Source organism: Vipera ursinii, assembly GCF_947247035.1.
Source record: "Vipera ursinii genome assembly, chromosome: 2".
Taxonomy (NCBI): domain Eukaryota; kingdom Metazoa; phylum Chordata; class Lepidosauria; order Squamata; family Viperidae; genus Vipera; species Vipera ursinii.
Window position 1 is genome coordinate 123,474,670 of NC_139513.1, and position 13,457 is coordinate 123,488,126.

General features: G+C 43.1%; 1 protein-coding gene across 2 annotated transcripts in view; it reads right to left on the bottom strand.

Annotated features, from left to right (window-relative positions):
* Positions 1-13,457, bottom strand: part of SPAG9 (sperm associated antigen 9) — a 105,794-nt gene that overhangs the window by 81,637 nt on the left and 10,700 nt on the right. For both annotated transcript variants that reach the window (XM_083353922.1, XM_083353921.1), the window contains exon 3: positions 3,448-3,518. In XM_083353922.1, the coding sequence (XP_083210048.1) occupies positions 3,448-3,518 (71 nt within the window). The remainder of the gene's footprint in view (positions 1-3,447; positions 3,519-13,457) is intronic.

Genomic DNA, 13,457 nt, shown 5'->3' on the forward strand with positions numbered 1-13,457 from the left:
GCGTGGGTTTGTGTGCTACCTGCATCCCATGGATGGGGCTTTGTTTGTGCGGATCGGTTACCGGCATGTCGCGGCCTGGTACTGGTCCACAGATCGGGGGTTGGGAACCCCTGCTTTACAAAATACTGGCTCTCTTTACAGGCATAGAGAAGCATATACATGAAAGATTTGAGAGTTTCCCTTGGCAGAGGGAGACATTAATTGCTGCTTGTTAACATTTCTTGTTAATGATTGGGTATAATCATTGCTTTACTTTCTATTCATGGATTCTGTTACCAAATTGGCACTCAAGGTGGCTTCATCAATCACAGCATATTAAACAGAAAGTTTCTGAGTGTTCTAAGAGGTACCTTTGATTAAGTTACATTGAAATCTTTTGCCATTTCTTCTTAAATATGTTTTACAGCACTTAATGATCTTCATCATACGTTTGAGAATACTTCTGTTTACCAAGTATCAAAAACACTTCAGCTAAGATGAGCCACAAGAAATTACAGCAGATCCAGCTGCCTCAGATAAGCAACTTATATATTAGGATTAAAATTTCTGGATATCTAAAGGTCATAGCATAAATCCTAAAGGACCACTATTTTTAATCTTCACAAATTGACTCTTCTAGCATACAATGACACATTATTGAAAACCTTTTTATCTGATGCATCTACCGTATTTTCCAGCGTATAAAACGACTCGGCGTATAAGACAACCCCCGACTTTTGAGAAGATTTTCAAGATTTTTCATCTTATACGCCGGAAAATACTTACATGCCAGTTGCCAAGTGTCCGACACAAGCCCGATTCAGCCCCGTCTGATGCAGATGGTGCAAAGCCTCCCTTTTGAAGCCCAAAGGGGCTTTTCTTTCCACCCACCCATTTGAGAGCACATTTGCAGACGGAGCAGCCGCGCGTCTGGAGCCAAGCCCCGCCCAGGAGGCAGTCAGCCAGGTAGGCTCGGAAGACGCGCTGGAGAGCTGGGCTTGGGGAGGCCATGCCGAGGCCGGCTGGCAAGGGCCGCTGCGTGGTCTGCGGGCGAGAGGGGTGCCAGGCCCGCCGGAAGTCCTCGGAAGTTCCTGGAACGGCCTGGCGGCGGGCGGGCACTCCCTCCGACCCGCCGGGGAGCGTCTCCCAAAGCGCAGCGTCTGGCGGCCAGGAGTCCGTTGGCCCGGTTGCTGGCAAGCTGGCCCCCGGCTGGGGCCCAGGAACCGGTAGCCGGGTGCGGGTGGGGGGAAGGAAAGCCAGGCACGGGCTTCTGCGGTCGGATGCGGGCGTCTGCCGGATCGCCGGTTAGTGGTCTCGAGGCCCCGCTGAATGTCGGGCCTGCTGGGCCCGACATGCCGCCCCCTCTACCCAGGGTCCTCCTGCAGGGGTAGAAAACAACTGCCAGGAGAGATAGCGGGTAGCAGGGCGTGCTCTGCTTATGCTCAGATCCTGCTTGGGTGAGGGGGAGGGGCTTCCTTCTGCTCCCGGGGTCTGGCGTTTGCAAGGGGGAGAAGGGGATTAGAGGCTCTTGGGGGTGGGAAGGGAGGGTCACGTTGGAGGGGGGACTGGACTAAGGAGGCTCGATTGATTTATGTACTATTTTCCGGCGTATAAGACGACTGGGCGTATAAGACTACCCCCCAACAATACACATATATAGTAGGTAAAGTTAATTGGTAACACACCAAGTCTCTAAGGCAAAATAGAAATACGGTAACTTGATGTTGGTGAACATTAATGGTATTCATTAAGTGAGCACATGACATCACCGAGGTAATTTAACAGACCATACTCTAGACCATGGGTGTCAAACTCGATCACGTCACGTGACATATCATGACATTGTCTGCCTTTACGGAGCCAGGGCAGGCGTGGTCTGCACCTGATGCATCCAGCCCGCAGGCTGCCATTTTGACACCCCTACTCTAGACTATAAATGCAGACTACTGCAGAGAAAAAAAAATGGAAGCATTTCCTATTATTCAAGATTTGATGAAGGCAGAACACAGGAATCAAATGCACAGGAAAGGGTTAATATTGCATCTTACAAATTTCATTCTCTGTTTATATTGGCAGTACAGTTCCCTGTGACTGTCCCCTGGCTATTAATTTACAGATAGTCAATGATACTCTTCATTTGATAACAATGACTGATATCATATGTGAATTTCTCCCCCTATTTTCCCAGTTTCATTTTTTTTAGTTTGTAACCTTTGAAGACATTCTCTATCTCATTTTTACCAATGTACAACATTCATCACCATTGTTGTACAGAAATATTAAATTGACCCATTTTGGTATTCAATATTTAATTTAATATTCTTTGCATGTTTTATATTACTTTTTCCGTGTCCATCTCAATTATTCTGCAGTTTGACAATGGTACCTTAATATATAAACTAAACATCGAAGGGGGAAAAAACAAATTGGACTGGCCACAAATATCATCAGTAGTAATTTTTGCACTGTACCTGATTTTACGACCTTTTTGCTGCAGGCCTTAAATGAATCACTTGGTTGTTAAAGGTTCCCACATTGACTTTTGCTTGTTGGAAGCCCCCTGGGAAGGCTGCAAATGGCAGTCACATGTACAACCACAATAACTTCATTCTGATTGCCAAGAACCCAAATTTTAATCATGTGGGGACACTGCAACAGTCATAAGTGCAAGGAGCAATCGCAAATCACTTTTTTCATACTGTCATACTTTCAAACAGTTGCTAAACAAATGGTTATAAGCCAAGGACTATGTAATCAAAAAGATGTTGCTAACCTTTTATTCAGATTATACTTTGGTTGGTCATTAGCCAGATTACATTCAATGACATTGCCTTGAAAAGCATGCATATCTAATATTTTTACCACAAGAAAAGATGTGTTTAAGTGGCACAAACCAGGCAAAGTTTGACCATAAAATATAAACATCTGAGAAGATTGTTAGTGGAACAGAGGGTGGACTTCTGAAGTTCATGGGATCACCATTTCCATCATCCAGAGCTGTTGAGAGTCAGACAGCATACAAGATGATGAGGATAATCCCTATCTGTAATGGTTGTTAAAACTGAAAGGAGTCCAGTTCAACAGATTTCATACTGCTCATTACTTTTTAGGCAGATAAATTTAGGATTTAGGAAGATAAATTTCTTATCTCGACTGATCAGAGGTTGGCAGCAAAGGAACTACCTACCTTTCTCAAATCTACCAATCTTTTCCAAAAGTTCTCCCTTACCATATTCAATTGTGCCAACAAACACCTATCTGAACTCAAACCATGTGTTGTCAATATACCATCTGATTCTACCCTAACACATCAGCAATATCCAAGAGCCACCAATGCTTTCAAAAGCAAAGAATCAAAGCCCTATGAGTTTTTTCAGAAAATGTTGATAATAGATTAATATACTTGGTACAATTGGTAATTCACTAATTACATAGAGGCACTGTTCAAAGAAATACCTAGTTACCCACCTCTGTATGCCTTGAATGAAGAGCATTGTATTCCTTTTTTAGTTCCGCTTCCCTCTCCTCCAATCTACTAACTGAAAAAAGAAAATAATTCATTCAGTTTACTATTTTCAACCATAGAAACAAAAGATGTTTACCTCAACCTAGTTTTTACAAATCCAAGCTATCAATTCAAAAGATATTTTGATTTATTTTCAGGAAAAAAAATATTCTTGCTTTTCCACTCTTAAGAACATCTTTCTTAAACACTGGACACAAGGCAATGTGTACAAACTCAGTCCACACTCAGCACATATGCAGCATCCTTATTACCCCCCCGACACAATCCAAGAAGGCCAAAACTGACAAAAAAAATGTGTGCATGAAATTCTTATACAATGCAATAGGAATTATACAGAAAAAACAAGGACTTGCACATATTGCCCAGCACTACACTGCTATAAAACCCTAGTTACATTTGATCCCCACCACATTTGTTTAACATATAAAAATGAGAAACCTAAAACAGCACCGCAACGCAATCAAATGAACAAATTAGCAAAATATCATTATCCGACAATGAATGTTTTTAAGCATGGGGAAGTAAAAAAGGATAGAACAAATTATAACACATTTGCTCAGCAGAACATCATTAATTATTGTTTTAAAGAAGAGCTTAGCAGCATCACGATAGCAAATATTAAACATATCTACTTTACACCACCCTGATTACACAAGGGAAAGCAATATTCCACCTAAGCTTTCTAGCGTATTTCACTTTAATCTCAGTACAAAAGACATATAATCTCAATGTCTTCTCAACTGAGCCATTTGTCAACTATACTTCTGCTCCATCTAGTGGACTACTTTTTTGCCACTCTGGGAATATATATGGTGTCAATAATTAATTATAGTACTTTGGATTCTTCTGTCTCCTGAACAAATTGGGACATTCTCCAGATTTGGTTGTAGCAAATTCATGTAGCAGGAGTTTTTTAAGCATCGTATACCGCTGCCTAATGCTATCAGTTTTCTTTAATCACCTAAGAGCATAGGTCTTTAATGTTCTTCATCCACAGCTAAGTAACTACAAACTCAAGACATTATCTTACAACAGATGGTCAACATGAAAAAATTACTCAAATACCAAGACATGGATAATGTGCAGTATGATTGTATGATCAAGAAGGTCAAAATATAGCTTCCTCCACACGGTGGATTACATTTCCCATCAAGCTTATCAAGTTTACCCAATTATTATCCTGTAGAACATTTGAACACCAGGCTGGGGAAAATTGATCTATAGTTTAAGATTTTTAAAAAAAAAAACACAAACGCACAGACACCAGCAGAAAAATAATTCCAGAATAGAGCACGATACATTATTTTTAATAATTGATCTAAAAGTCAGCAGCAGACAATGCCTCAAGGATATTCTTGACACAAAGAGAACCATTGCCTAACATTAATCTGCTGAAATATATTTGAAGTTAATTGAGAAATTAGAAAACACTGAAGCTTAGACCCTAGAGGAAGTTATCTCATTTGGAAAGGGGATCAAGAACTGTCCTCAACTTCAGAAAATGTAGACTTGAAAAAAAGGAGTTGGGGAAGAAACAAAATAGCAGCCCTGATACACAGTGCAGAAGTCAAAACAGAAGCTGCTGAGTACAAACCTTCTAAATTGACTCATTTTGACAGGGCAGAACCCATCAGACACCAAGGGGTAAATCAACAGCCTGTTTTAGCTGCCCCTAAACTGTACCTTTGCTAAGAGTTAAATGAAGAAAAATGAGACCATTTTTTTTGTTCCTATCTGGCAGAAAATTACATGAAGACTCCCTACTGCTACCATCTAAACAAAATTTCTTTACAAAGGCCCATCTGTCCATTTTAAAATGGAAGACATTTCCATAATACTTACACAGATTTCTTTGGTCAAAATAATAAATAATTTTACGATTTAACCTACAGTACTTTATACCACATTAATAATATTGCTTAAAATATTTCACACTTTGCAGCATAATGTAGGCAAACATACGTGATTATACATAAAATGGCTTTTTTCAAAAGTATTTAATCCACTAATTCTGAATTAAACTTCAACTGAAAGAATCCCAGAACAGCTTATAAAGAACAGCAAGAGTATCTAGTCATATTTAGACATTCCCCCACTAACACATGCAGTAAATCACTCTTAGCAATCAAAAATGACCTACCAAGCAAGTACATATTGGCAATACAGCAAATGATGACTGTATTTTTGGCCTTTTTTGCAAGCCCTTTTAAACATGGCAGAGTCCCATTTATACTTGAACTAACTAGCCCAGGGGCCGGCAACCTGAAAAACCAAAAGAACCACTCGGAACCGGTTCCATCACACACAAAAAAAGTGGGAGCCGCAAAAAGTGCGTGTGCATGCGTCCACACACGCACATGCACAAAAACAAAATGTTTTGTGCATGTGCAAAACAGGAGGCACCTGCACGGCAATGGGTCTCCCTGGTGACGGCCGCTGGGTTGCGGCGCCGCCTTCAGCCTGGGCGCCACCGGAAGCACCCCCGAGACCTCCAAACCGCCACCCGTTTGGAGAGGTGCACGCGCAGCTCTCCAAACCTTCCCACTCCCCGAACGGGCGGCGGCACCACCTGTTTGCAGACCTGCCGCCGCCCATTTCGGCAGCGGTAGATCTACAAGCTGCCGTAGCCCATTTGCAGAGTTGCCGCCTTCAGAGTTGTTGCAAACAGGCCGCAGCAAACCTTTGGAGAGGTGTGCACGCACCGCTACCTGTTTGTAAACCTGCCGCCGCCGGTTTGGAAAGCTGCCACGGCCAGTTTGCAGACCCGCCGCCTTGAAAGGCGGCAGCTCTGCAAATGGGCCGCAGCAGCTTTCCAAACCGGCGGCGTCACCGCCTGTTCCGAGAGGTGCGCGCGCAACTCTGCCCAAATGGCCGGCGGTGCCACCCGTTTGCAGACCTGCTGCCACCGGTTTGGAAAGCTGCTGCGGCCCGTTTGCAGAGCTACCACCTTCCTTCGAAGGCAATAGCTCTGCAAACAGGCCGCAGCAGCTCTTCAAAAGGGTGGCGCCACCGCCCGTTCCGAGAGGTGCGCGCACAGCTCTCCAAACCTTTGGAGAGGTGCGCATGCACCTCCACCCGAACAGGTGGCGGCACCACCCATTTGCAGACCTGCTGCCGCCCGTTTGGAAAGCTGCTGCGGCCCGTTTACAGAGCTGCCGCCTTCGGAGGAAGGCGGCAGCTCTGCAAACGGGCCGCAGCAGCTTTCCAAACTGGTGGCGCCACTGCCCGTTTGGAGAGGTGCGTGCGCACCACTGCCCGTTTGGAGAGGTGCGCGCGCACTGGGCGACTGGGAGCCGCAGGAGATGGCTTAAAGAACCACATGCGGCTCTGGAGCCGCAGGTTGCCGACCCATGAACTAGCCAAACATTATTTCTTTGCCCTTTTTTGTGAAAACAATGGTCTGACGGCATCGTAAAAAAAAAACCTACCCCACCCCCATGGGAAAAACAGAATGGAAGCAAAGCAACAGCGAGGGGACAAAAGAAGACTCTGTCCATACTCAAATTACATTCCAGATCATAAGGTAACTTCACTTAGAGCAAGGGATGAGTTGATTAATTCTGCTTTAGTCACACTCTGATTTTTTAACCAGGGCATCACCTTAAAGGAAAGCATAATGCAATTTAGCATGTCACATGACAATACCCAACATAAAATCAAGAATACAGAAAGTCAGTCTTGTTCCGCTGAACACACAGAAGATTGAACGGCTGCTTGCACTCCACTTTGTTCTTCACTTCTGCATAACTCTTCCTTAACAGCTGCTGTATGCATTTCTACTAGCAGACAATAGCTATGTTGGCACAGAATTGTGGAAAGGCAGTATTTTAGCAAATTCTAACTTTCAATGAAGAAGTTATATCATTTTGCTCTCCTTGCTAATATAAACAGCTAATCAAATTCAGAATGGTTCTTTTCTTATTATTCCAAAGTCCATAAAATCCATGATCTTAAATTTGTACATTCACTTTTTTTTCCTAAAAAAGAATGGTTATTTCTTTGCAATGATTGCTGGATTATGTGCCATCAAATCAGTATTGAATCTCAACTACCACACAGATAAGATTTTTTCCAGGACAGGCTGTTTCCAGTTTGGTCTTTCTAGTCATCCAAATGCACACCCATCACTAGTGTAATCATGACTACCCTCCTTGCTTCTGGTTGTCCTCTTTCTTTCCTCTTTTTCTCTTCACCTTTCCCAAAATTATCTTCATTGTATGGCTATGCATTAATATTACAGCATCCTCATTTTATTGTAATTTCTTTTGACTACTGTGAGTCATCCAGAGCCACTGACAATTGGATGGCAAACATGTTTCATTTATTATGGTTGGGTGCATAGTTAGAGGTTTAGACTGGATTCAGCATTTTTGTCCACTCTTACCAAGGACTTAAGAGTAATCAGATGTTGTTCTTTAGTAATATTAGTGGTATCATTGCAGGATGTAAGCTGTTCCAAGTAAAGCTGCCTTTTGCAATTGACTGACAATTTTGTCAATGCTGAGTGTTCAAGGGTGCTCCAGATACTATTTGTATTATTTTTTGCTTTCTTTTGCCACAGTTGTTGTACTTCTTTTTGCAGCTCTTGTATTTTGTGATTTTTCTCAAGTTCTTTTCTCTTCTGCTCTTTCCAGGTGCTGCAGTGTCCACTATCCAGACTTTTTTGTCTTTTTTATCGACAATTATAAAGTCTGAGGAGTTATGGGGCAGGCGCTTGTCTGTTTGAGTTGTAAAATTCCAGAGAACTTTAACTTCTTTTCTGTTACTTTCTCTATTCTGTAGTCCACCAGTTCTTGCTTGCAGACAAGCACTATTTCTTGCAGACATTCCAATGCATTGTTGCTATTTTGTCATGCCTTTAATCAGCCTATGCCAGGGGCGTCAAACTCAATTTCACTGAGGGCCGCATCAGCATTGCGGTTGCCCTCAGGGGGCCGGATAGATATGGCCAGGGTGGGTGTGGCTAGAGTACGTATGGCCTACTGGGTGGGCGTGGCCAGCTCTACATCGTTCGCATCAAGGGTGCCTATGGGGGCCTGGGCAGGAGTGGGACAGATCTGAGGGTCTCTGGCAGAAGGAGGGTCTCTGGGCCAGGGCCAAGGCAGTGGGGACCGTTCCCTCACTGTTTCCAGGATGGCTTTGCGGGCCACATGAAACCACTTCGCGGGCCGGATCTGGCCCCCGGGCCTTGTGTTTGACATGTCTGGCCTATGCAATCTTGCAGCAGCTAACTACAGTAAATGTAGCCACCTCTTCTCCAACTTCTTTGCAGAGGCAACATTTGTTGTCTGTTGCAGTCTCCTCAATTCTGGTTTTATATGCATTTGTTCTTAAGGCTTGGTTTTCTGCAGCCAGAATTAGTCCCTTTGTCTCCTTCTTCAACTTTCCTGCTCTTAGCCAGTGTCAGGTCTTTTTTTGTTACCTGATATGATTTTAGTGAATCTTATTCTGTTATTTCCAGATTGTTTCTCAAATGTTATGTTCAAAGTAAATGCAATTCAGAATATTAACTATTCCAACCTAAAATTATCAGGATACTGATAAAGCACTCTTTCCATCTTTTTGTCTAAGCTATTCATTGAAATGGTAAAATATACTATTCCAAGTGCTAAACACAGTGTACCTACCTTGATTCCTCATAATAGTCTTTTTTTTTTAAAAAAAGCATAGATTGCAGGTCAGCTATACATTCCATACTTACAACTCTCACTAGCTAGGATTACAAATCAGGATTTGTTCCTTTGGTGGCAAAGAAAATGTCAGGGTTTGGCTGCCATAACAAGCTTTTGCTTTTTTTGGTTAGGCTACTCTCTCATCTAAGCCCAAAGAACAAGTAGAAAAAATAGACTCCATGCATGATGTTTAGCAAGATTCTCAACTGAATGGCATGCAAACACAGTCAATGCATGTGAACCCAAGACATCTGAAAAGAACATCACAAGTTTTATTTCTGTGTATCTATAATTCTGAATAAATACTCAACTCAAATGGCTAGACTAGCATACAAGAGCATTACCCACAACAATGCTGGTCAAATCAAAACTCCTACAAGATAAGTAACCAAACAACAGATAGAGAAATTCATCATTTACATTTTATGTATTGTTTAGTGAATAAACAACTTTATGAATCTGGAAAGAGCAGGTGGACATTTTTAAAATAAATTACACAGAACTATCTCCTTTTAAGTTATTTTAATTTTAAGCATAACAATAACATTTAAACTGAGATATTGCTACACAGTCCAAATTCAGTGTTTATTTTAATTTCAATTAGACCATATTACATTTAGAAGTGACACTATTCTTACTCTTAATTTATAGATCTTTATAGGTCTTTAAATTAAGAATACATATAGCTCTAGAAAATGAAAATTTAAGCCCAATTGCCTATTTCCTAAAGAACAATCTTCCTTTGCAAACGTAAATCACAAGAAGGCCTAAATGCCAAGTGAATAAGCAGCTTAGAGTAGACAACTATGGTAGTACTATATTTTTTTTTTTTTTTTTTTTTATTGAAAAGTTTTATAAAATACAATTTTCCTTTAAAAAAACCCCCCTTCCCCCTCCCTCCTCCCCTCCCTACCTCCCCCCTATCTCCCCCCCTCCCCCTCCCCCTCCTCCCTCCCCTACCTCCCCCCCTCCACTTCCCCTCCTCCCCCCTCCCCCCCCCCCCGACTTCCCAGAGCAAAATACAAGGTATATATCTAAAAGACAATCATAAACAATCATATACTAACAATTATAAACTCTAAAATCCATCACTCTCTAGCTTGTATATAGTAAACCAATCCTTAATAATACTAAATATATATAAAAAACTAAAATAAAAGAAAGCTAGCATCATTCCCATCTATGTTCTTCCACAATTCACTATTACCTTAACATATTCTCATAGATAGTTCTTACACAAATTAACCCACATTAACCCACAAAACTTTCTTCCTCTTCCTCTGTAGTAAGTTGTCCATTAATTCCAAATTAAAAAAAAAAAAAAATCTATTACCATACATAGCATCCCAAAACTTTTTTTTTTTTTTTTTTTTTTTTTTTTTTTTTTTTTTTAAAAACACAACTACCACTTAACTATAAATATTTTGTGGAAGTTCCATAGATTTCTACTGGTCTTATTTTTTTTCCTTTTTTGAGCGTTTTAAGGCAGCACGCGTCACTCTCTGTTCTCTAAGATCATCCAAAAGAGTTGCAGCTTGAACTCCTCCTGTACCCTTCTCGTCTATCTGTGCATCTTCATCCTCTTGATGTTCTCCTTCTCCAGATCCCTCTGCAGCTTCCAGAAGTGTTGATGGGGTTACTTTCAAGACATTATTATAAAAATCATGCGCTTGCTTCACATTACTCAAACAGTACCTTTTGCCATCATACATGAAGCTCAACCCAGCTGGGATCTCCCATCTGAACCTTATATCTCTTTGCTTGAGCTCTTGCACAAGAAATATAAAATCCTTCCTTCTCTTTAAAATCTTTGGAGGAATTTCTTTTAGAACCAAAACTTGTTGACCAGCAATCACAACTTTAGTATCGTAGGCAGCTTGTATAACTTCATCTCTAATTTCCCTTTTTACAAAATAAACCACCACATCTCTAGGCAACTTTCTCTGTTTAGCAATCCACGAATTCACACGAAACACTTTGTCCATACCTTGTTTTAATTCAGATGCTGGATGGTTCAATACTCCCTCAAAAGCCTCAGAAACCAGCTGCTTTAAATCTTCCTTAATATTCTCTTTTAGGCCTCTAATTCTCACAGCAAACTGCATCTGGTAAAATTGGGCCAAGCTCTGTTCACTGTCGATTTTGTCTTTTAGATCTTCAATTTCCAATACTTTTGCTTCTAATAAAGCATTCTTTTGAATCAAATCTTGCACTTGATCATCCAGCACCTCCACACATTTAGCAACTTTTTGCACTGAGGACAAAATGTCTACCTTCATTTCTCTAAGTTTCTGTTCCATCCTTTTTTCCATTCTCTGCTCCAATTTCTCCAATTTCTCCTCCATCTGTAGAAATTTAACACCCATTGACTCCAAAATTAACTGGGTATGTTTTTCAAGATCCTTCGATGTCAATACATCAGGAGAATGCAACGCCTGCAGCAATGATTGTTGTTGCACCGGAGAATTTCCAGCACTCCGAAAAGTTCTAGGGGGAGGTTTAGCCGCCATCTTTTACTTACAATTGTGACGCACTTTCACTTTAAGTTTTAAGCAAAGTCCATCAAGCTTGAGAGTAAAATAAAATCTTCTTCATCTCTTCATCTTTCCCTCTTGTACTGCTCTGCCTGCTCTTTCCCTTTCATAGTCTCTCCTTCAAGCAGGGATGGTCGCAGACGCCTGGCTCTGCTCCATGAAGTCCGGAGCAGAGACGCTAGCCAGCTGGGAGCAGCCCAGGCTACGGGGGAGTTCAATCCTTCAGCCGCCCAAGCTCCAAGCTCAGGCGGCCCCGGAGAACTCAACCCCCACCTGGGGGCTCACCCCCTCCTCTTCTCCCGAGGAGGGGGCTTCAGATTCGCCCGAACAGCTGATCGGCGCTGTTTCGGGCGAAAAAACACCAGCTGAGCCGCGGGCAGCCCGGGAAGGCTCCCTCCGTCGCCGCGGAGCCACCGGAAGTCCGGTAGTACTATATTTTTATACAAGTAACCTGGGACACTGGAAATTACAGGAAGATAAAGTTCTCAAGCATACAGTATTTAAGAAAAATCTATTGTGGGTGGACCAAACAGAAAATTTCTAATAGCTGGAGAGATTAAAGAGGAAGGGATTAACAAGAAAGAAAAAGGGCACATAGTAGAAAATACACTGGGCTGCCGGCCTAGCACTCTTGTGGCTGCTGGTACCAGTGCATTGCTTTCAATGTGCCCACTTACTTTTTTATAATCCCTTCCTCTCCAATGAATGTAAATGTAAAATGGAATTCTCTTCTTCTAATTATTCCAGCCCGGGCGGGGGGGGGGCATCCTGCCCAGGGGAAGATAGCTAATGGGCTTCTAGGGGAAGCCAGCCAACTGAAGACAGGCAAATAATGCTGACTATTTGCAGTTTCCACAAAGGAGTGGGTGTGGATCAGTTCCCTTTGGTCTTCTGATGTGAAACTGCCCAAGGTGTTTCTCCTTACAATCCTTCCTTTTTCTCATGAAGAGACCACAAGACAGTGATCTCGGGAGGAGGGGAGGGGGCAGGGAGACAGGGAAATTCGTCATTTTGCTCCAGCTGCATATTTCAGGGCCCGTCCGACGAATCACCCAACAAATGAAACCGGAACGGGAGCTGGTTCTTCTAAGCCACGTTTATTTGCTTCATAAACAAGTGCCCGAAGATTGATGAAGTCAGCGTTGATTTTACAGCACAATCAACGCTGCTAAATAGCCAGTAACGTCAACACCCTCCACCACACCCTTAATTATTCCACCACGCCCACACCTAACTTAACTACCACCCCCTACAGTATCCACCCTTTGGCACCCGCCCCACCACCATTGCAGCCGGTAAGCCACCCCCCAGCTCAAACCACCCTCCTTTCCCCCAGAGCTCCGCATAATTCCATTTCCCCCCCCCATCTCTCCAGTCTCTCCAGTCCGACGAGGGCTGTGCCCCGAGCCCCTCCCTAACCCGCCGGCAGTCTCCACCACCCCTTGAACCCTCCTGGCACCCGTCCTTGTCCTGCCGTTTGAGTTGCTCCCTCCCGACTTGCTGATCGCTTCCAGGAGTCGGTAAGAGCGGCGCGGCGCTGTGGGACGTGCTGGCAGGCGGGCCCCAGGCTGGGAGGCTGCAGCCGATGCCTCGTGGTCGCTGCTCTCCGTTCCAGGCACCACCGAGGGAGGAAGAGCGAGGAAGAAGCCGCCGGGAGTCCCTGGAAGCCGGTAAGTTGCTTTTTGGCTTCCCCGGACGTTGGGCGGGCGGTTGCTGAGGCGCGGGGAAGGCCGAGCGTTGTCCCGG